Source organism: Anabrus simplex, chromosome 14 (assembly GCF_040414725.1).
Source record: "Anabrus simplex isolate iqAnaSimp1 chromosome 14, ASM4041472v1, whole genome shotgun sequence".
NCBI lineage: Eukaryota > Metazoa > Arthropoda > Insecta > Orthoptera > Tettigoniidae > Anabrus > Anabrus simplex.
Window position 1 is genome coordinate 45,721,407 of NC_090278.1, and position 24,871 is coordinate 45,746,277.

At 38.1% G+C, this 24,871-nt stretch overlaps 1 protein-coding gene across 1 annotated transcript in view; it reads right to left on the minus strand.

Annotated features, from left to right (window-relative positions):
• LOC136885399 (uncharacterized) overlaps positions 1-19,525 on the minus strand; it is a 61,401-nt gene extending 41,876 nt beyond the window's left edge. Inside the window, exons 1-4 of the mRNA XM_067157911.2 lie at positions 19,433-19,525; positions 7,290-7,370; positions 3,641-3,721; positions 3,276-3,356 (exon numbers count right to left, since the gene is read on the minus strand). Coding sequence (XP_067014012.2) covers positions 3,276-3,356; positions 3,641-3,721; positions 7,290-7,370; positions 19,433-19,447 — 258 coding nt within the window. The 5' untranslated portion in view covers positions 19,448-19,525. The remainder of the gene's footprint in view (positions 1-3,275; positions 3,357-3,640; positions 3,722-7,289; positions 7,371-19,432) is intronic.
• Positions 19,526-24,871: the final 5,346 nt, after the last annotated feature.

Sequence of the window (24,871 nt, forward strand, 5' to 3'; positions counted from 1 at the left end):
AGAAGCTTTGTGATAACGTTGTTGAAGTTAACTGCATCAATGACCGACTGATCTCAATGAAGATATACTTTGGGACTAACATGATACGAGTCGTTTCATGCTACGTCCCACAACCTCGGTGCCTGGATGAGGAAAAGGATGAAATCTGGGACAGCCTTGATATATACCTACGATCCATTGACTTTAATGAATACCTATGCAATGGTGGAAATCTAAATGGGCACATCAGATCGACAAGAGAGGGATTCCAACAATGTCATCATGGACAGCGATTTGGAGTGCGTAATGAGGGGGAATGAATTTTGAATTGTGCTGTAACATGAGTTCATCATGAGACCATTGCATCTCATACATATAGCAATGGTGGGCGAAACACTCAGGTCGACTACTGGTTACTCCATCAGTGTGAGCTCATGAGAGTGTCCGATGCCAAAGTTACCCCATCAGACAGCATCGCACAGATCTTCATTTTATCCTTATGTGGAAACCATGACAGAAAACAGCAGGACCGTGTCATATCAAATGGTGGAAACTACCTAACCACAAGGAAGATCTAGCAGCTGCCCTTCTCGACATATAGGCCACCCAGTTACTATGGTTTGGGAAGACCTATCCGAACAAATACATGGAGTAATGTTTATTATCCTGGGAACACCAAACTCAGGCTGCGATAAAAGAGAAGAAGTGTGCTACAAAGTTTGGTGGGACAGTGTCAATGATGATGACCTCAAACAGTACAGGAGACTGTGGCCAAAAAGCTATAGTTAAGGCTGCTCATTTTAAGGACCTATATGAGCGTTCGGATACGCCAGAAGGAGAAAAGGTATTCAACATCTGGCTCGATCACGTCATCGCCTAAGCCAAAATAATGGGCATGAAATGTATATCAAGGATGAAGGCAACAATGTACTCCTAAAATCGAATGCAATCCTGAAATGCTGGAACAGGCATTTTTCAAAGATCTGCAAGGAAGAACTCCCCCAACCTCCAATATACACACAATACCAATTTCAGGACCTGTCCCACTTGTAACTTCGTTGGAAGTTCAGGAGGTCATGCAGAAAATGAAATCTGGCAAGGCCACTGGACCTGACGATATTCCTGCTGAAACATGGAAAATGCTAGGACAACAAGGTGCTGAGCTCACTGCAACACTGTTCAAGCGGTTTATTATAGAAGAAGTGCTACCATCATCCTGGTCAACAAGCGTTAATGTGTGTATTTGGAAGGGCAAAGGTGATGTCAACAATCGTGTAAACCATCGGCCGATTTGACTACTATGTCATGGCTTGAATCTCTTTGAACGGATCACAGATCAGCGCATGTGGAGTATTGTCAATGTCACTCTGAACAAGTGTCGTTTAGTGAAAGGATGTGGAACAATTGATTCCTTTCATGCAGTTCGGTTGTTTATGGAAATATACAGAGAAAAGAACAACAGGCAAATCCACACTCCTGATTTGTCTGCCTCCGTAACATAACGGTTAGCACTATTAGCTACCGTCCTAGGGAGTCCAGGTTCGGTTCCCGGTACTGCCAGAAATATAAAAATGGTGGGAGGGCTGGTATGTGGTTGAAATGGTACATGCAGCTCACCTCCTGTGCCTGAAAAGAGCTGCACAACCTCAGGATGAGGACACGAGTTTACTTAGTCCTGATTTGGCATGCACTTAGATCACACGGCGTCGCTGGGGAATATGTCCGTGGGATAAATTTGCTCTATCAAAGCTCTACCAGTGCCGAAGGAGGTCCTGCTGGAATTTCACTGCCATTCCCCATTCGGGTTGGTGTCCACCATGGATTGGCCCTGTACCAATTCTCTTTATTTTGCGTATCGACACAGTCACCTATGATATCCAGTCATCACCCACATGGTCATTCATGTATGCGGACGATGTCCTACTGGCTGCTGAGGAGCGTCAACAGATTCAAGAGCAGGTTACAAAGTGGAACGTAAAACTAGAGCACATCAATACCATGGAGTGCGGTCTGCAGACTAATGGAACCATTCAGATAGATGGCCAAGATCTCAGTAAAGTAGTACCTTGGTTCTTCGGTCAACACTGAGTGTGACACTATTCCAGACACTCGTGCACGAGTATGAAGTGGCGGCAAACTACTGGCCAGCAACAGTCAAGCACTTCATTACAAGTAATTACATACCATGTCTGGCTCCATAGCGTGCTTGCCTACCGTCACAGGGGTCCGGGCAGGGTCGGGAACTTTAACCATCATCGGTTAATTTCGCTGGCACGGGGGTTGGGTGTATGTGTCGTCTTCATCCTCATCATGAAGCGCAGGTCCCCTACAGGCGTCAAATCAAAAGACCTGCACCTGGCGAGCTGAACATGTCCTCAGATACTCCCGGCATTAAAATCCATATGCCTTTCTTTTTTTTTTTATCATTTTCATATTGGTCTGAATTGACAATATAACTTGAGAATAATATATAGTTTCAACATCCTATATTAACTTATTTGCTTCCTGTCATTCACATTAACCTTCCAAACTGACATTTTGGTAAATTTAAATCACCGTTTCTTTCCATATGAAACAATTCTGAATCAGTGTCTACACCACACTTTCCAAGTCTGTACATTCCAACAACACCACGTTGCCTATTACTTTTTGAGATGAGCCTTACACCTAGAACTTCATGTTTGTCATCTTACTTTTTCATGGCTTATAAATTCTTCTTTCACCAGAATGCATACTCCCTCTCCTACCATTACTATCCTATCTCTACAATAAACACCCCACTTCCGTGTGAAAAGTTCTCAGCCATGATTGAACTCTTATTACTACATCTGGTGGCATATATATCTATTAAATTACTTAATTCTATTCCTTTCTTTACACTACTTGTACAGTTGAACACCAATATTTTATGTCATCCCTACTTGACTTCCAGATCCCTGTACCCTTATCACTGCTTCCTAGTCTATCCCGTTTCCCTGAAGATATAACCCTTCTAAACAAACTTTCTAACTTATACGTACCATCGAGGTTCAAGTGAGTGCAGATGTTCAGAATGGTAACAAGAGCTAGTCACGTTGTTTGCTTTACATTACGAATGTTATGAAGTTTGTAACATACAACAGTTGCTCATTGTATTTCTTCAATAATTGTAATGATATTATTATAATTCAAAAAAATTAACATATTTTAAGAGGCCATCATATTGTGTACTTTAAAATCCACTCAGCACTTATCATACAATTTCTATTGTCAGAAAACAGTTTATCAAATGATTACAATACCTCCAATATGTTTACCTGTGTTTGTCCTGGCTCTATCAACTCTGACTTAAATTCTTCATTGAAATGTGTAATTTCTGGTACAAGTTCGTAATTTTCCTGTGGAAAAGTTAATACATTAGGTACACCTTCTGACACATCAAGCAATCTAGTCATCAACAAGTAAGCATGGATATTCATTACTTCCCATAATTAGAGTTTCAAAACTGCATAAAGCATCTACAGAAAACCATAAAACTTGGTGGTTCAATGTCAAATCAAAAATATTATAAAAACATCTTATATACTTCTGGGAAAATTTCTACCTGTGGAGTATTATTGAAAGCATTTCACATCAGGCAAAACAGCTCATCAAATTATTACAATACCTCTAATATGTTTACCTGTCTTTGTCCCAGCTCCGTCAACTCTGATTTAAATTCTTCTTTCAAATATATCATTTCTGGTGTAATTTCACCATTTTCCTGTGGAAAAGTGAACATATTACAAGTCAACCAATCTAGCCATCAAGAAATGAACATGACAATTCCCAGAATTAGAGTTAGTTTCAAAACTACATAAGGCATCTACAGTAGTAGTAGTTACTCACTCATTACATTGTTTACATTTTTACATGGCAAACGTGGCGAGTTCATCAATTTGAATCGCGCACCCGGAAATAACAAAGTAACCTAAATTTCCTCCACCAATCCAAATGCACCTTAACATAACACGAAGAGCATCTCTGATTTATGTGAATGTAGCTCTGATACACCATGAGTAATAACATCAACACTTAAAATAAATTAATCTTGTAAGTAACTCTTACACATACCCTTGGCAAAAATAGTGAAACACTACGTATTCCAGACAAAATTTAATGTTAGTCTATTTGAAACCTAGTAAAAATCCAATGTTATGACATTACAACAATATGACAATGTATTTTAAATTAATAGCCCATGTGAAATGTTTTAGCTCAATATTTGAGAAACATTACTGATTGTGTCCACCAAGACCTGGAGCTCTGCACCGTTTCATATGCAGTCCATTTGTTTTCAACACATTTCCAATGCTTCACTAACAGGTATTATCATCTCTGGCCACAATTACAGCTGTGATTCGATTAAGCATGATCAGGTTTCAATCTAGACTATTTAGCCAGGAGTGCAGCACAAAGTTGAGCCAGAATGTCAGGGAATGACTCCTAGCACGTCTCCGAAGTACATCTCAGAAATGCTCGATCAGGTTTACGTCGCACTAAAAGCAGGCCACACCATGTGCTCAATTCCGACTTCATCCAGGAACTCGTGTACACAAATGGCAATGTGTGGGTGTGAGTGTTGTTGTGCATGAGGATAAAGTGATCATGATGATGATGATGATGATGGTGCTTATTGTTTCAAGGGGTCTAACATCTAAGTCATCGAACCCTAATGGTAAAAATAAGCCAAAATATAATGACAATATGAAATTCCAAAATTCATCCACTGACCAGAATTCAAAATGACAATGAAGAAAAGTGATTATGAACTTAAAACAATCAGCGGAACCAAAATAAAGCTGGTATAGACTGAACTAGGGACTGCTTCCAAAGCAAAATCCTAAATCGATGATGCTTGTTGTCTAATAGGCCCCTCATAATGGTAATTATTGGTACTAAAGTAGAACCATGGTATTTCTCATGTAGTGGTAATAATAACAAGTAACGTAGACTCACGGTGTTACTCACAATGTGGTACTACTCACGGGTAAAGTACTACGCACAGGTAACGCAGACCTATGATGTTTCTCACATAAGGGCGCCACTCATAGGCAACACAAACCCATGATGTTCCTTACATAGTGGTACTAATCACAGGGACCTGTATTATCCCATGGTGTTCCTCACATACCGGGTTCTAATCACAGGGACCCATACAATCCCATAGTGTTCCTCACATAGTGGGTACTAATCACAGGTAACTCCCAGACCCATGGTGTTCCTCAGAACGCAGATGCTGAAACACCCCAGTGAGTATAGTCTCTTTGAGGTGTTCAACCGTATCCGGACAGAGGATAAGCCTGTGTAATAGTGGTAGATACTATGCAAGGGTACTGTAAACTCATAGTGATCCGTCAACAGGTCCGTAGTGTTCCTCACAGTCATCTCATGGTGTTCCTTGCACGATGGTACTAGTATGAATATAATTTTGTGTGGCTATTTCTAGCCGAGTGCGACCCTCCGATCAGGGTGGGCGGCAACTGCCAACTGTAGGTAACTGCGTGTTATTGTGGTGGAGGTTAGTGTTATGTGTGGTGTGTGAGTTGCAGGGGTGATGGTACTAGTCACAGGTAATCTCATGATTAAAAATTAAGAATCCCTTGGTCGCCCCATTAAGTAGCCTCATACGACAGGCAATGGATACTGTGGGTGTATTCTTAATCTTAATCTAATGTTAATTTGGTCCGCGAGAGCTACTTGATTTTGCTCAAGTCTGCCGGTAAGTCAGTTAGGACCCTCCTGGGACGCACCATGTGGGAGTATTACCTCCTCCCCTGCTACATCAGTGTAGTAGGTTTGTGGTCAAGATGAAGTGACAAGTGCAAAAGGTACCACGTGATCCACTAAAATCAGTGGGCTGTCAGACAAGCTCCGTGTGTACATCGGTGATAATCCCAGCCCAGACCTTCAACAGAGAAAGTACAGGGTGAATAATGTTACCCGAACCTTCTCCATACTCTCTCCCTTCCATCAATTCTCCTCAAAGAGAATCTGGATCCATCCATGAACAGCTCTGAGCTACACTGCTCCCCAGTCCAGTTTCAATGGGCACTAGCAAATTGCACTTGAGAGGCGCAGTACCCATGTGTAAGCAGAGGTCCAGTAGCAGGCATCTTGGGCTTTAAATCCGCTTCATACAACCTCATTCTTAGTGTCTTTTCACTCAAGTTTGTGCCCCATACTTGATTTCTGACCTCCACAGCTGTTAACAGTTCTGTACGTCTGCTATATAACATATACTGCACCCATGGCCCTTGGCGGGTTTTCAGGTCAAAGAGCCATTATGACTGACTTAAAAGCGGGACTGTTGTAGACAAGCCATAATGTGCACAAAAATAAGTGGCAGGAGAATTCACAGCAATAAAACATAAGAGAGCAGTTTGTCCAAAGGTGGGAAACGGCAATACTGTTGTTGTGATTGTCACAATCAATAATGTCTATAAAGTAATGTGCTGAAACTTCTCAACTGGGCTACTTAACTTATGATACACTGCTCTTATTGTTGTAACATTATAACATTTAATTTATACAAGGTTTCAAATGGAATCACCTTAAACTTTGTCTGAAATACAAAGTGTTACCCATTTTTTGCCAGTGAGTCTATATTACAGTAGAAAAAATTTACCATCTTAACAATAAAAATATATTAAACTTGTGTCTCTTTCACACATTGATTAAATAATAATAATAATTATTATAAACATACATAAAAAATCACATCAACCTCAATAGATTCGAGTCAGGATATCTGTAATACCACGTGAGGTGAAACCTTGTGCATCATAATTTAAAATGTTAACAATAAAGAAAAAACAATATTTAACTATGATGCCCCAAGTATGAGTAGGGTATGAGTGATCGATCAACAGCATGTGTGCTTTAAAATCTGTTCAGCAGTTATCTTATAATGTCTATCAGAAAACAGCTTGTCAAATTATTACAATCCTTGTAGTGTGTTTACCAGCGTTTGTCCCAGATCTGTTAATTCTGATTTAAATTCTTCCTTCAAATGTGTCAATTCTGGTACAAGTCCGTAATATTCCTCTCCTGACAAAACATGCAATCTAGTCATCAACAAATAAGCATGGCAACTGAAGGCTTCCCAGAATTAGGGTCAGTTTCAAAAATGCATGAAGCATCTACAGAAAACCATAAAATTTGGTAGTTGGATATAAAATCAAATTTATTATAAAATCTTGCTTAACATTTTTGGGAAAATTTCTACATGTAGAATATTATTAAAAGCACATCATCTGAGGGAAAATCAAATGAACTTCCAATGAGTTTACCTGTGTTATTCCCAGCTCCATCAACTCGGATTTAAATTCTTCTTTCGAATTTGTAATTTCTGGTGTAAGTTTGTAATTTCCCTGTGAAAAAGTCAATACATTAGAAACAATCTCCTGGAAGAGCAAGCAATCTAGTCATCAACAAATGAACATGGCAATTCAAGACATCCCAGAAACAGTTAAGGTATCTATGAAAACCAAAAAGCTTGGTACATGGACACAGAATCAAAAACATTATAAAAACTTCTTAAGTATGTCTGGGAAAATTTGTAGATGAGGGGTGTAATTGAAAGCATATCACTTTGGAGCACAGAGCAATTATACCACATATAAAACTAAAAAAAAAGACACCATAGGAACAGTAAAATGTACAGAAGAACTAATCGTTATTCTACTCACCCTAAACAAACCAAACCTAAAGAATCTAGACATCATAATTTATTATTACATGTAATGGTGGTCCGTATTGAAAATTGTATCTAAAAATAATTAAGTTCATTAAAATGGTCAACCTATTCAATACAATGTACATTCTAAAGAATGTTTACAACTTATACATGGCACTCAAACTGGGACATGTTTCACCCTAGTTGCGGGCTTCTTCAGCCTAATTTTCCTCCTCAAAATCAAATGTTATAAGGATTCCAATATTCTCAAATTGAACCATCTTAACAGCTCAACTAGTATGAGTTAAAAATACTATGTGTCGGTCCCATTACTGACAGGTGGACAATTATTTAATGGAGTTCTTGAAGCAGTCTTAAAATTAATCCATTAAAATGTCTGATGTTGGCACCTATTAAAATTATCGTGAGGTTAGGTATCCTCCGTCTTATAAATCAGTGTTTAACAAATAACAATACATTAACACTTCATACAAAATAAACACCACATTGGGACACTATATACAGTTACAGATAAAGAGATTGAAGATAAAAGTCACCTGGAAGTTTGTTTGTTGTCTTATAACATCTATTGATAGTATTCAAAAGGAGAGGTGAAACCTCTTGATGTTTATAACATTGTCGTCCTGTTCTTTCTAAGTCAAGTCTTCTTTACAAAAGGCACTTTAACACATTGTGAAATTGAAATAACTGTAAGTTATACTGTAGCCAAGCACTTGGTTCATGCTTAATTAAAAATAATCTGGCGACCTAATGTATATGCTGTAATGGTTTGGAGAATACGAGATAATAAAGGTAGTTAGATCAACAATAATTCCAAAGTGCTCAAAGTATGTTATCTGCCACAATCCTGATGTATGGTTAATTGGGAGACTCTCGAAAAACAGCCTTTAAGACGAAAGAATGATGTCCACTGAGAAAATAAGGTTGTTAGAATGTCTGTAACAAAATTGGAAAAGATGTCTTTGAGAAAATGTGTGTTATTGATCGCATGAAGCGCTAAATTATCAGGCTTTTCACTTACCTCCTTGTGTTTTATGTGGTAAGATCGTATCACTCGTGTCGCCAGCTCGACTGTTAGCTACTGCTCTCACACTTCGCGTGTTGTAACAGTGTGACATCTTGAGTGGAGGGAGAGTAGGGGAAGGAGGGATGGGTTCAGTGTTACTTATCTGATTGGTTAGTGGGGGCGTGTTAGTAGGGGGTGACTGCGGGGAAGTTATGTTATTGGAAACTAGGAGTATTTGAGGGGGGAAGTTAAAGATATTCTTAAACATGCTACCCTTTATATTTAATATTTGCAGTAATTTAGGTAAAGTGGGATTCTTAGTATCTGAAACGTCATTTGAATTATGGTCCCTATGAAAGTACTGATCTAAAAAGAAATATTCTCATATTCATTCATTAACCTTCCTTTGTTCAACTTCTTGAGGATCGTAAGATCATGATTTATGGTTGTAAACTGATAGCTGTTATCTTCCCTTTGGATGCTCATCGCAGAAAACTTATTATGTTTACTGGCGTTATAATGCTCCTGGTATCTAGTGTGGAAGCTGTGGCCCATTTGACCTATATATGAACAAAAACATTGTGCGCATGCTGAACTTGTGAACGGGTCGTTATTATGGGTTATAACATTATGATTGTAAAATTTAATGTAATTACTATGTTGAGTTTTGTATGTTATTTTAATATTTTGTTTTTTAAGGGGGTTTCAAACACAGTCGATGCGTGAATTATTGTGTGTGAAAGTTGCGTAATTAGACTTATCTGGTTTATCTGTGGTGAGGTTTGTCAATGACTTTGCTTTGACTTTTTTGATCCTGTTATAACCATTAAATTTGGCTAAATTTCTAATGTATTTTAATTCAATGTTTCGACTTTCCGGTGATAGGGAAACCTTGAATGCGTGATAGACTAAGTTGTAATATGCAGTCTGTTTTTGTGATGTTGGGTGCAGCGAATAATTTTTAATTGTTATGGGGGAATTAGTAGGTTTTCTGTAGATTTCAAAATGGAAAGAATTTTTTGAACGTGTTGTAGTTACGCCTAAGAAGTTTAAGGAACTGTTAATCTCCTCTTCTTTTTGTAAATTTTTTACTATTATCAAGGGTATTGAGAAATTCTAAGATTCTATCACTATTGTTTATTTCGATATCGATAATAACAAACATTTCACGTTAGGTCCGTATTGAAATACAAAGTATGTGTTTGTTGTCTTATAACATCTATCGATAGTATTCAAAAGGATATGAGATAAAACCTCAACAGGCTTTGGGCGCATTGACTCACCGCTCCAGAGAGTGTAAACTTGTGACATGTAGCTTGATACTATGGTTTTAACCAAGGACATTCTTATAATTTTATGTTAGACAAACACCTACATTGATATCCTCTTTTTACGACTTGTAAGAACAATCAGGATCCTGATTATTCACCGTACAAGTTTCAGTTTGAAGCTGATGATGCCCTAAAAATGGGCGAAACATGTCCCTTGTAACCTTTTATGATAAGATTTAATTATTAATTCACTAGATCTCTTTGTATTGAATAGGTAGATATTAAAATATCACTTGTAGCGTACTTTGTATTTAATAACAAACGTGTCGCCCACATTGCGTAACCAGAGTTCGATACCATTTATCTCTGTCAAAATTTGATTCTTTTCTAAAAAATCATGTATATGTCTGCTAATATACCTGAAATGAGGCCACCCATTTCCAGGCCTTTCTAAAGATATATTTTGCCATTAAAAGTGAAATAGTTATTACTTAGTACAAAGTTCAATAACTTAATGAATTCTTCGATTTTGAGCTTACTTAATTGGCTGTATTTGTCAAGATTACTTTTTATAATTTTGATAGTTTCGTAAACTGGGATGTCGGGATAGATGTTTGTTATATCATACGAACACATTATGTGATTAAGTTTTAATGTAGGCCTAAACCTACTACAAAAATCTATTGATTTTCTTATGGGTTCAGTATTATGGAATTTATAATATTTTCCAAGAAACCTGTGTAGGTATCTGGAGGTATTATAGGTCAGGCAGTTCCTATAATTTTTTATGGGTCATATGGGAACTTTTTTTTTTTTTTTTTTTTTTGTGAATTTTCGGTAAGGCCCTTGCTGTGGGTGGCTTGGAGTTCATGTTGATAAGTTATTGCTGTTCTGTTTCTTTTAGTGGGAAGGTAGAATTTTTAAACAGAGATTGCAGACTTCATTGTGTTTTATTTATCGGATCTTTGTTGATAATTATGTATGACTGGTCTGAAAAGAATTCTTCGGTTTTGCTGATGTATTCACTTCTATTCATCAACACTGTGGCTCTCCCTTTATCCGCTTTATTAGCAATAATACTATTCGTTCCTATCTTTGTTTTTAGTTCTTGATTTAGCTTCTGTTTAGTGTAATCAGAATTGATATTTACTTCTTTGGCTAGGGTGGATAATTTCTTTTTGATTTCATATCTCACATCATTCTGTTGTTCTGAAGTTAGTTCGATTTGATTTCAGCTATAGTATCAATAATGTCCTTCTCTTTATGTCTATTAGACCAATTTAATTTAGGTCTCTTGTTGAGAATCTCAATTTCCTCTTCTGAAAACTGTGTAGTTGTTAAATATTTGTGGTTAGTGTTTACATTATTCTGATAGTTTTTATTATGATTAGAAGCTTTTAACTGTGTGAGTTTACCTTCTATTTTTCTTTGTTTATCACTTAAAATAACTGTCAATTTATTACTAACATGTATTAGAAAAGAGTTCCATTTGATTGGAGCTAAACTTTGAGAAACAGAAAGATGTATCTTGTATAACTGGGTGTTAAGGTGTTTTTTCTTTTTGTTAGTTTGATTTCATTCTTAATCCAGATTCAGTTAACTTGACTTAGAAAGAACAGGACTACGATGTTATAAACATCAAGAGGTTTCATCTAATTTCCTTTTGAATACAATCAATAGATGTTATAAGACAACAAACAAACTTCCAGGTGACTTTTATCTTCAATCTCTTTATCTGTAACTGTATATAGTGTCCTAATGTGGTGTTTATTTTGTATGAAGTGTTAATGTATTGTTATTTGTTAAACACTGATTTATAAGATAGAGGGTACCTAACCTCATGATAATTTTAATAGGTGCCAACATCAGACATTTTAATGAATTAATCTACAGACTGCTTCAAGAACTCCATTAAATAATTGTCCACCTGTCAGTAATGAGACCAACACATAGTATTTTTAACTCATACTAGTTGAGCTGTTAAGATGGAAGAATGGAATGACAACTTGCAACTGAGTTGGGAGAAGATCAGTTTAGCTTCAGAAGAAAAGTAGCAACACGAGAAGCAAGGATCAAATTAAGAAAGACAAGCCCACATACAAGGCATTCTTACACCTATGAAAGGCATTTGATAATATTCATTGCATTGAGCTATTTGAGAATCTGAAGGTGATTGGGATAACATCTTGAAAAAGAAGAAATCTCTAAACATGTAAACGAATAAGTCTGCAGTGATAAAAATCGAAGGCTTTGAAAAAGATGCAGCAATCCAGAAGAAGTGAGGTAAGGCTGCACTTTGTCCTTCTCCTTTTCAATGTAGTGTATACATAGAACAGGCGGTAAAGGAAATCAAGAGGAATTGGTAAAGGGAATCATAATCCAAGGAGAGGAAATCAAAACTTTGAGATTTGCCATTTATACTGTTACTTTGCCATTGTGCTTTCACTGCCCGTACTTATAGACATGATAGAGGCTTACGCCATGTCAAGAAAATAAGGTGAAATTCTTTACATTTTGCAGAGAACTTTGCTCTGCAGCATCAGAAGAAAAATCTTAACTGTCCTTGAGAAAAGCTTCTCAAACAATGAACTTTGATGTTATAATAGAAGTATAGTATAATATAAGTACAGGCCGTGAAAGCATGGTGAATGAACGTACCATTTCCACTTCTGTATCAATCTCTTTTGCCTTTCTTGGCTTGCCATAGTTATGCTGATCTTACATGCTGAGAGATTTTTGTTCTGTATATTGATTTTATTTCACTTGCTGCAGACTTTTATGTTTTTCATCTTCTCGTCTGCTTGTTGTGTATTTATCCCTATGTAGGGGCGGCAGATAACACTGGTCAAAGTGACCCATGTGGATGATGTGTTTGTGTGTGATTTTATTACAGACCTTTTATCAGTCTCGTCAGTTTCCACATCTGGCTGGAGCTTATATTCTGTCCATACGGTTTAATGCTAATGCTGTGCATTTCATGTTTGTCTTTTCGGATGATATGAATGTGTTACACAGGGTGTGTGCTGAGATTTGGTTATGTTGACGACTCGGCAAGCCTTGCCTATATTTCTGCAACCCAGGATTCTGATCTATTCATTTGGATCAAGCTCGCGAGCCTATGATTACTTTCGTAATGCTATTACGAGTCTCATCACAACGTGTCTTGACACTATATCATTTATTCTACCTTACTTAATTTTGGTCTCTGCGTGTGTGTTGATGTCATATGATTGCAGAATCCATGTTATTTTCTGTGTTCTACGGATGTTGCTTTATGTCTATTACTTGTTAATCCATCTTACATTTGTTCTCGGGTGTATCTGACTGTTTATTTGCCCATTTTTGGCGTTTTTCTCTCAGATCTATTTATTTCATTTAAGACATGTTTAATTATCTTTGTAACTATGGCAACTCCCTTCATCTCTTTGTGTTCCTTGTTTATTCCTTTTCTGCCAGGTTTACTTTTCTTTTTTCTTTTTTCTGGGAAGGACACAGTCTGCTTGGAGATCGCTGTAATCTTTTTCCAAAAGGAATGAATTGATTTCTAGTCTTGTCCATTCCGATGCTATGATAGTATTCTTATGATATAAAATGTTGTTTCTTTCACTTATCAGTAACATTTTGTTGTGAGGAAAGAAATGCTTGGCACCAAATCTTAGTTACTTCTGTCGAGAAAGGAATATTATTGTAATCACCTTTCGCTATGCTTCTGTGACGCGTATACTGAAATGCATAACATCGAATTTTATGATTCAAATGACTCGATTGTGTTCACAATATTCTAAAAGATTATGAATGTGAGTATCCCTTTTCCCTTTGTTTTCCCCTACTTGTTATTTTCTGTGTTCTCATTTTTTTCTATTTACCAAGTTATATCAATAAACCTTATTTCATCCTCCTAATTGTTCTATGTCGGGTACATGCCTTTTTTACTGCTGTTCTTTAGTTTAAGAGGCCCAAATTCAGTTCCTGGCAATCTCTAGCAAGTTTCGACCGGAACACAAGGGTTTGTTAGTTAGGTTGGTGGGTTGAATTGTGGTGTTACAGAAAAATGCTGAAGGTGAGATGCGTAGATCAAACAACAAATGAAGAGATTCTGAATTGAATTGAGAGAGAAGACTGATTTCAGTATATTTGACAAGAAGAAGAGACAGAATGATAGGGCAGGACATGTTCAGTTGGTTTTCAAGCAGTAAGAACAGTAGGGATAGACCAAGGTATGAAAGTGACAAGCATGTAGTACTTATGTAGAGATGAAAAGACTAGCACAGGACAGAGCTGCATCAAACAAGTCAATGGACTACATCATTTTGTTTACCTCAAATTCTCTTATTCGTACCCCCATCCTTCTATGACCCACCACCAATGTTCTTTTCAACCGAGCAGTGAACCAATAAGGACAAAAATACTGCAATATTAAAATATACATTGTTACATTACAGTTCATTGATAAATAGACTTGGTGGTGGAATGAGGGCGTTAGCTAGCTATCAAAGCAAAGACAGAAGCTTTTAAGACCTGGCGACAAACAAGACGTAGCAAGGATTTCCAGTAGTATTAAACACTCAGATGAGCTGCTGAACATGCAGTCGCTACTGCTATTACCAAGACATTTATTATCAGTTGGAGGAAACAAGATTTATTGCCTCGCCAAATGTTGTCATAGAGCAACCAAGGCGTTGGTCATGTCATGCAAATCAAGGATAAAAATCATCAAACCCTCTGCGACCAGACTGCCATGCTTCACAGGTGGAGGGATTATTTCAAGGGTTTCAGTAATGAGGAATTTCCCCATGGTCCATCCATTACCATTCAGGAAGTCTTAGGGGCTATGCAAAATATGAAAAATAACAAAGCACCACGACCAGACGATATTCCATGCGAGTCTGGAAGATCCTTGGACAGCGTGGAGCTCAGATTCTCATGAAGCTTTTAAACATAATTTTCCATGATGGTAGCATACCTGCAATTTGGTTGACCAGCACTACAGTCCCTATCTTGAAAGGCTAAAGGTGATGATGAATGTACCACTTACCGACCAATACATTTAATGTGTCAGATGACGAAGATTTTTTAATGAATTCTTGATTGTCACCTATGAAACATCGTACAAATTTCTACAAACCAATATGGCTTTGTCAAAGGGGTCAGTAGAGAAACAGTAAAGAAACAGTGGAGAAACATAGAGAGAAAAACAAATCTCTAGACCTAGCCTCTTCGAACTTAGAAAAGGCTTTTAATCGGATACCACATAAGCTTATGTGGAAAGCCCTCTGATCTCATAATGTTCCAGAAGCCTAGGTCTGATGGAATCAACATTTCTATGACAAAGTCACCAGTATGTTTCGCTGTGCAGTAGGGATATAACCCTAATTTCCTATCAATGTTGGGGTTCATCAAGGTTCAGCACTGTCACCTCTCCTACTTATCCTATGTACCGATACAGTAACAGCTCACATCCAGATGCAAAACCTGTGGACCATCTTACATGCTGATGATGTATTCCTTGCAGATCAGTCCTGAAGGAATCTGGAAAATCTCCTGCAAATTTGGAAAGACCGTTTAGGGGAATATGGCTTGCGACTTAACATCACTAAAACCGAGTATGTGCAATGTGGCTTGCAGATTGCTGGTAGTATTCGCATCGATGGGCAAGACCTAGTTAAAGCCAACCAATCTAAATAACTTGGATCACCCATCATCTCAAACAGAAAGACATTACCAGACACACGAGCATGAGTAAATGCTACATGGCTGAAGTGGAGTCAGCTCACTGGTGTGCTATGCGACAAGAAAATTCCCACCCACCTGAAAGGAAAAGTCTACAAATAAATGATCCGACCACTTCCACTCTATGGGTCGGAATGTTGGCCTACAACTAAGAAGCATGAGCAGGTTCTACATGGTATAGAGATGAAAATGTTATGCTGGTCACTGAGTCTTACAAGACTGGACCGTATCAGAAATGAAGATGTCCGAAGATGATTGGCAGTGGCACCTCCCAGAGAAGATGTGAGAAGCACGACTTAGATGGTATAGTCATGTTCATCTGAAGGCCTGCAGACTCAATGATACTTACAGCCCACCAATTTGATCCTGGAGGTTCCCAATCCTGACGTCGTCCCAACTGATATTGTGTGGACTTGACCGTTATCTTCTTTCTTACTTACGCATTGTTTTTCGAGTTATAATCGGCTGATGATGACCCAGACTGGGGTCGAAACCGGTACCATTTCCACTTTTAATTAAATAAGAATGTAATCTCTACAGCTCTTATTTACTTGTATTAAATAGGTTGAACCACCATATTTATTACTTCAATTTAACTGTGCATCAAGGAAGACATGCATCTTCTGGGACACACTGAAGCTAAAGCCCTTGATCACATGTTTAAAAGCGGACCCTGCACCAATGCGGGACTAAACGCTAGGAAAGAACAAGGTCAGTATGAAGAGAGCATTTAGTGTATGTCATATCTTTGTTTTAAACTTTATAATTTGCTTTCTAATGCTCAAGAAGACCCAAACAGGCTAAAACACGTAACCAGATCACACATATCCCAAACTATGTTAGTACCAACTCCTGGTTGTGTTACATTATTGGTATCTATAGGAAAAATTACCACCTCTTCCATCCCCGTCTCTTTCTATTCTACATTCCTGAACATTTGCTTTAACATAATTCCTAGATAACACTCTATCCTGATGCCCTTTCCTCCATACTCTTTCCCAACATGACTAACAAATGAGTCACCCATGAATTTGTAGCTCATTCATCTTCACCTGTCTTTGTAAGCAGTTAAACATAGGCCATAATATAACCAAAAGAGACATGGGGTCATTTACAAAAAAATTAAATCTCAAACAACTTATACTTTTTATCTCAAAATGTTTCAACTTCTTGTTCACTTGCTGAATCATGTCTACCTAGCTGGAGAGCCTTTTCATGGCTTTGAACCAGTCCTACTTCCTCCTCTATTCTCTGCCCTTCTCGACCCTGTTCAATGTCATTCTTCCTATCTCTACTCTACGTTTCACTTTCCTATTTTTCCCTTTCTTCTTGCCTCATCTGTCCACTGTAAATTTCCTATTTCCCATCTTCACTCCACTGATCTACCTGCAGTGACTCACATCTCTCGTGAACTCACTCTCTGAGGGCTCTTGACCCTCACATTTCTTCCTCTTAGAACATGAACCCACCTGCCTCCGACTAATTATTCAAGTCAAACTCTCCCTTCCCTCACTTTCCTCAGTTCCCACTCACAGCCACTGTCCCTACACTTTCTTCTCTCAGCTGTTTCTCTATTTTCTTGAAAGAAATATGAAATAATGTGGAAATCAAAACAAATATAAAATGCTATATTCTATGAATGAAATAGTCTTGAGCATATTAATATGAACAGGCAGGTAAATTTAGTTTTTTAAGTTGTAAAGTTGTTACAATTTTTTTCCAATTCTTAACAGTATGGACACCCACTGCTGTGTTAGGCAAACTGTTTGTCTGGAAGTACATACTTGGCATGTGTTTGTAGCTGTTTGAAACTGCATTCAGTGAGTCATAATGGATATCACACCAAAGAAGTAAGATTATAACCCTCCACGAATTCAGTGGTATGACTCAGGCACAAATAGCAGCAGAATGTAATGTAAGTTTGGGTCCATTTCACCTCAAAGGAAAGGGCGATTTGGCTAAAAATGGGAAATCTCAAGGAAAGGAGATGCCTATCTCATCAGTGTGTAGACAGCTCTTAGAAGCTGGAAAGAAAGCTTGAAGACCTATCAGAAAACAGGTATTGACTCATCCCATGAAGAAAGAAATACTGGAATGAGCAAGAAAAGATCAGAAATGGACACAAGAACAGTGATAAAGGGTCTAATTCAGTGATGAAAGTAAATCTGAAGTGCAAGGTTATAACATCTCACAAGCAATAATGAGAAAGTCCCACTGAAGCACATCAAACAGACAGTCAAGTTTCCACAAAAGAAGATGTTTTGGGGCTATTTTACATACACGGGCCGTAAATGTTTGGTTTTATTGAAACAGCGACAAGTACATCCCAATTTTTGAGGGGAATGCTGCCCCAGAACTGAAGAGATTGGCTGAGGAACTGAACGTCGAAAAAGCTATTTTCCAGCAAGACCTTGCCACTTGCCATGTATCGAAAAAAGTTAAAGACTTTACAATGAAAAATGGTTCCCAGTGCTTGGACTGGCCTGAAAATTCACCGGACATTAACACTATAGAAAACCTTTGTCAAGAAAAGGATGAGGAGAATGGACTGCACCACCAAGTGCGTGGTTTCGTGACCAAGAAATAAGGGAAACTCATAGACTCTAGCCGAAACGAGTGCAAGCCAAGGGTGGACATACCTCATACTTAAACATTGTTTATTATAATTTTACCTTCCGTAGCCCAGCTCTCGCTACATTCCGCTGCGTGCTGTACGACTGTCGTTTGTTTGCACGCTCGGGTAGAATGTTGTTAAGAGGTGATCAGGGCTGCCAACCTCTGTACATAGGAACTAATGAAAGAAATAAATAATGTAGAAGACCATTGGTCTGGACTGTTAGGATTCTTGCCGTGGACAACACCATTGGTCTGGACAGTTAGGATTCTTGCCGTGGACAAGACCATTGGTCTGGGCGGTTAGAAGCTGCGAAGCGGCATTAGGCAGCTAGTTTCGTGAGGAAACACGATTGCTGTGGACAAGACCATTGGTCTGGACAGTTAGGATTCTTGCCGTGGACAACACCATTGGTCTGGACAGTTAGGATTCTTGCCGGGGACAAGACCATCGGTCTGGATAGTTAGGATTCTTGCCGTGGACAAGACCATTGGTTTGGGAGGTTAGAAGCCGCGAAGCGGCGTTAGGTAGCTAGTTTCGTGAGGAAACACGATTGCCGTGGACAAGGCCATTGGTCTGGTAAGTATTAAATTAAATTACTGCTGTTGTGTATTTCACATTGTTTCCTTTACATGGTGTTTTTTCTTTGTGCTTTTATTCGGCCGGGGCTGGTAACACAATGTACCTATCAGCATTGATGGCAATGACGTCACACTGCGTTCGCTTTCACCAATGAGAATGCGAGTAGTAACGCTAGCCATGGCCGATGGCAGCTGCTCCTCTTATTAGGCTATAAAAGTAAACATACTTCTGGGGGCGTGATGGTGGGTTCATAGACATCGCAATGAACACATCTCTCCTCTACAAGGTATTCCAAATAAGATTTGCATTATTTTAGCTTCCTTATAATGTTATGAACTCTGGGCTGCGGAAGGAAAAATTTTGCCCATTGTTTAATAAGAAGTAGCCTTGATGATTTGTAAACTAATTTCAAAACAGTAAAATATGCACGAGACTGTGTGTGTGTGGTCCACACTTCATTATATTATACGTAACTCGTAAGACAGCCATCATTCTTATTCTAAACAATATGTGTGTTCCAATATATGACTTACGTACTTATGTTTCATGTGTGCAGCAACCTTTTCTTATTTCCCCAATGCCATTTGTAAATAAAGTTCAGTAGGCCATACTAATATGCTCACAACACTAGTTCTTAATTTCCTCGTTGAGATCTAACAGACTGATAAGAGCAACCGACAGAAACTCGGACTTAACGCCAGTACGTTAGAGGTTCTGGCGCCGTAGAAAATGAAAGACGCAATTATTCCGTAATGAAGAAATAACACAAGTAACAGAATAAAACTGCACACGTACCGTACACATAATAAAACACTAATGCATCTCGTGGCGTAATAGCACATATACCACTTCGACACCAAACCATATCCGGTTTATCGGTTAACTAAAACCATTACGATATCTTCGCTTACACACTCCCAGTATAATTCATTGAACTCCAGCTAACTTGCATGCTGAAGTTTAAAGAACTACCTTGCATACTCAAATTAAAAATAAATCATCTAGCCTACGAGAAGTACGGCCAGAATGAAAAGAATAATTCCAACCAATTGTTTGTACACATACTGTACCTACATTATATGCGAATAACTAACCAGAGACAAGTAGTCCAGTAAAATTATACATCTTGGTATGCAAAAGGTCGGGTAGTTTTGAGTTTTTGATATGTTGATAGCGTTGAGTCTGTAATGCAAAATCCAAGTTTTCGACCTTGCCGCGCCAACACGCCCCACTTGGCACTGAAAAAACATCAGAATATTTGATATTTTCTCGGATTTTTCAAAATATCTCCTAAACGGTCGGTCAATGAAAAACATGCATTCATTCTATATTTGACATAGAGTTAATGTGCTACACTTTCAGCCCAAATTCAGCTCGGTAGCATACGTAGTGACTGAGATACAGGCTTTCCAAGAATCATGTTTTGATCAAAAAGTTGTTCAAGTTGTGTCTTTTCGTCGAATTTTGATAATATCTCCTAAACTAAGGTGTGTGGAGTAAACTTTATACGGATCAATTTTAAAGATGGGTATATTTCCTGTACATTAAAGGACGTTTCTATGATCAACATGTAGTTGTTGGAGTTTAAGGCAATTAAAAACATCCACACATACACAACTTTCGTGCCTATAATATATCCTTAAATCGACAATCTGTGTGATTACATCTCTAAATTAGGACATAATGAAGAAATACGTATACAACAAGATGGTTTTGAAATGTGTAGTAAGATAATACTAGTAGGTACCGTAGTGAGAGACATAATTATATCAGTTTTGAAGGGCCAGGTCGGATCTCTTCAAGATCTGTCTGCGGCTCATCGTCCTTACCATCCAGTCTGGCAGTGTCTGTTAGTTTGTTCGTGTACAGTCAAATACTAAATGATTTTTAATTGTATAATTACATCGTACGTGTTGTGTATTGTTCCCTTGGTGAAAGTTTTACTGAATCAAAATCTCAGAAAACTATTTATTTTTACGTCCCACTAACTACCTTTTTACGGTTTTCGGAGACGCCGAGGTGCCGAAATTTAGCCCCCACAGCAGTTCGTTTCCGTGCCAGTAAATCTACCGTCACGAAGCTGACGTTTTTGTGCACCGCAAAGAGAATAAGTAAGAGTCGACACTCAACGTTATTTTTAACTTCTGTACACAGCGGCTGCCGCAAAGACTACCGGGAATTGCATGTTATTAGTGGTCGTAGGGAAAACTAAAATTACCGGGCGGGCGATTTAAATCGTTTAGCGCGGGTCGCGTCGGGTACCCAGGTTCTCACCCTCCCTCCCTCCCCCACTCTTAAATATAAGGTTCGTTCCAACACGAGTTTCTGACGGTCACCGGCGGGTTTATGCATCGCCCTGTGCGCATGCGCTGGTTTGGGATTGGTCAGCAGCTGGTCCCGAACTTGATCGTGTTGGAACGCTTCCTGGACAGCAATCTGACGTGTAAACAAAGAGTATGGCGCGTATTACCTTGCCCTGTTTAGTTTGTAGATTCGTGAGAAAAAGGAAAGGTAAATTACTGAAATACTGATGAAATTCAATATACGTATAGAACACGGTGCAACAAGTATTTTAAAAATGAATAAAGAATGAAATACACACACATGGTTTATATTCGTTTTAATTGGTTAGGGAGGGATATCTGCCTCGAAGCCTTAGGCCTGTATTTCACTGTTAAGGAACTATGATGTAAGTAAATTGGTTCAAAGAAATGTTATAGTCTTTGATATAAGAATTTGGATGAAACACAAATGTTTATACATACCGGTATCTAAATATTTGCAATTAAGGAAATATAGCCAGATACTGAATGATATTAAAGGAGATTATGGTTGAGGGTGTAAGGAAGAAAATAAACGTTTTCAGCTCCCAATACTCGGCAGAAAATGCTGTGTAAGGGAACTGCTGATATTGTCACATTTTCGTTAGGCATAGTAAATCCCAAACTACAAGCGTAAAAATAAATTTACAGGCTACTTTACGTCGCATTGATACAGATAGTTCATGGCAACGATGGGATAGGAAAGGGCTAGGAGTGGGAAGGAAGTTTCAGTTGCCTTAATTAAGGTACAGCCCCAGCATTTGCCTGGTGTAAAAATGAGGAAATCACAGAAAACCATCTTCATGGCTGCCGACAGTGGAGTTCGAACTCGCTATCTCCTGAATGCAAGCTCACAGCTGCGTGCCCAACTCGCTCGGTATAAAAATAAATACACTTGCACGTTCTTTATTATTTATCATCATAATTCACTATTATCAAAGGCCATTGTCACAACCTTCGTTTCATAGCAGTCGCGGGTCCAATTCCTGGCCAGGTCCAATTAATTCCATGAACGCGGAAACTTGGTGTTCGTGTTCGTCTCAATACATGACACACAACTTACTGCCAACCAACCAACCAATGGAGAAACATGTAAAGCAAATACATCCCTCCACAACATGTACAACACAGTTCGCTCCCAGGTCCCACTAGGGTGAGAGGAAAGCAGTGGAACAAGTGGTAAGCATGTTTCCGTGTTGATATACCAGGATTACCTACAAGTTTTACGGTAATTAACTTTTATGTGGCCGTGACCCTGTCATTTTCTACCATTAGAAAAAACAACTATAATAATTGCTACTGAGTTTGGACGGTGAAATCAGATTGACGCGATTAGAAAGTACCTCGAGAATTCCACTAGCAACAATAAAACTTACGCAAATAATTTTCTCGCTTCCTTGGCGCGGATAACTGCATATCCAACTCATCTCCACTGGATGAAGATTCAACAAAATCCCCATACTTTTCCATTTTTATTGCATATTTATTAATTCGTTATTTACTAATTTATTATTTCTACTCCTCAATTCACAAGTACCTTAACAGAATTCATTAACAGATTTAGAAATAACTATTACCGCTTAGAGGTTATGGCAATGTTAACAAACCACATGGGAGAAGAACAAGGAACAGAACAGGAGTGGAAACGCACGTGGTCTGTCCAGTGAGTTTCCTCTCTCGCGCATGTATTCCATTGTGCATGTCCGTACTACCGGTTCATGCCACAGGCCTCGGACGAGTTCTGGCGGTCAGTAACTACAGTTTGAGGTATGTTGGAACGCCGCATTTGAGTACATGCATCAGTCCGGGATTGGTTTGGTGTGTGTTGGAACGCTTTCTCTCAACTGCGCATGCGTCGGACGGTCAGGGACTCGTGTTGGAACGAACCTATATTCATTTCTTTTCTTTCATATCTTTCTTCTTCTTTCCTTTCTTTCTCTTACCTTTTTTTTTTTTTTTTTTTTTTGGAATACTTCATTCTGAACAATGATACACCTGAAGGTTGGCCTGTGCTTTATTATTATTATTATTATTATTATTATTATTATTATTATTATTATTATTATTATTATTATCATTATTATTATTATTATTATTATTATTATTATTATTATTATTATTATTTTATTATTTTTCTTTTTCTTTTTTTCTTGCTGGAGAAAAGAAGCTTACCAGCCTGTGCTGCTTATTATAATTTTATTTTTACTAATTCACAAAGCCATAAAGGAAGGGATTAACTGGACTGACCTGTGCTGCTTTTTCTGCTGAGGAAAAAAGAAGCTAACTTGCAAAGGGAGGGAGGGAGGGAGGAAGTGACCAGAAGGTGAGTGGGATTGGCAATAATTATCTCTGATTATGAACTACGACACAAATAGACACTAACATCATCTCGTAGCTCGGTCCCCTTTAACACACAATGAGCCAACCTCAATAGTCAATAGTATTATGCAGAAAATGAAATATAAATACAATGTAAGAAAGAAAGCTATACACAGGAACCAAAATGATTAAAGGAAACTCATATGCTAAGGAGGGAGTTTGTAGGATTCAAAGGTAAATTGAAATTAAACATGATCTTTTGATTTATGAAGCTATATTCTACCTACTATCCACAGTATTACAGGTATAAAAATTGTGTAGAAATTTCCACAAATTTTTTGTGATCATAGTATATCATAATTTCATTAAGTTACATTCAGTAGTGTTAATCATGAATTAATATTCATCAGCCAGAAAACAATACAATACAATACAAAATCATTCATTTATGAAAGAAAGACTGGAACTGTCAAGTTACAATATAATAAATACTTTTCTCTCTTTTTGCAGTCTAACGTTGCACTGACAGGTCAAAAGCTTATGGCAACACCATTTGTATTATCTCAAGAAACTTGCTATATGATACATCTTTCAGTCTGTCAAATGAGGCATGTAGGGCCACACACTGAGGAATATTGAGATTTGTACTTCTTTTGTATCTGCTAGAGGATGGCAAGTCACTGGCAGAGTAGTGTTTGAAGAAACCAAGACATGATAGCACATACTCTGTTCCTACATACTGCATCAAAACACAGCATATCATTCAATCAGTCATCTGCATTTAGATAATAAACCATGTCAAGCTACAAAATTGTATGCATTCCTTGTATTTACAGTACTTAAAAATGTTCTATTTCATGTGACAGTAAGATATATCTAAATTTCTCTGTTACATGGAAAAGGATAGAATCATGAATATGTTTATGGGCTTAAAAGACAAGAAAGCGATTGCAGATTCTGTGATTGTTCCCCTCTTACAACATGCAGGAAGTACAAATAATGCTTCCTTTCAGTCCATCCGCAAGGGAGGAGTTCCAATAAATTGAAAGAAATATGTAGCATCAGGATCTACGTACTATAATATGGCAGCTGATCCAGCACAAAACAATCGCATGCCATGTCACAAAATAGCTCAACCCATTAAGATCTACGTTCAAGGAATTGGTCGCTAATTTATGTACAGTATTATGAACAATATGCTGCTACCTTCCGCGATATTACCGTGTGCAAGGGGCTTTGCTGTGACCTAGTCAAAATGCCAGTCAAAGGCGGTGGAAATTCACTTCAAATACGGTGCCATTTGTACCTACTGTATATCAAAGGCAGAAATCT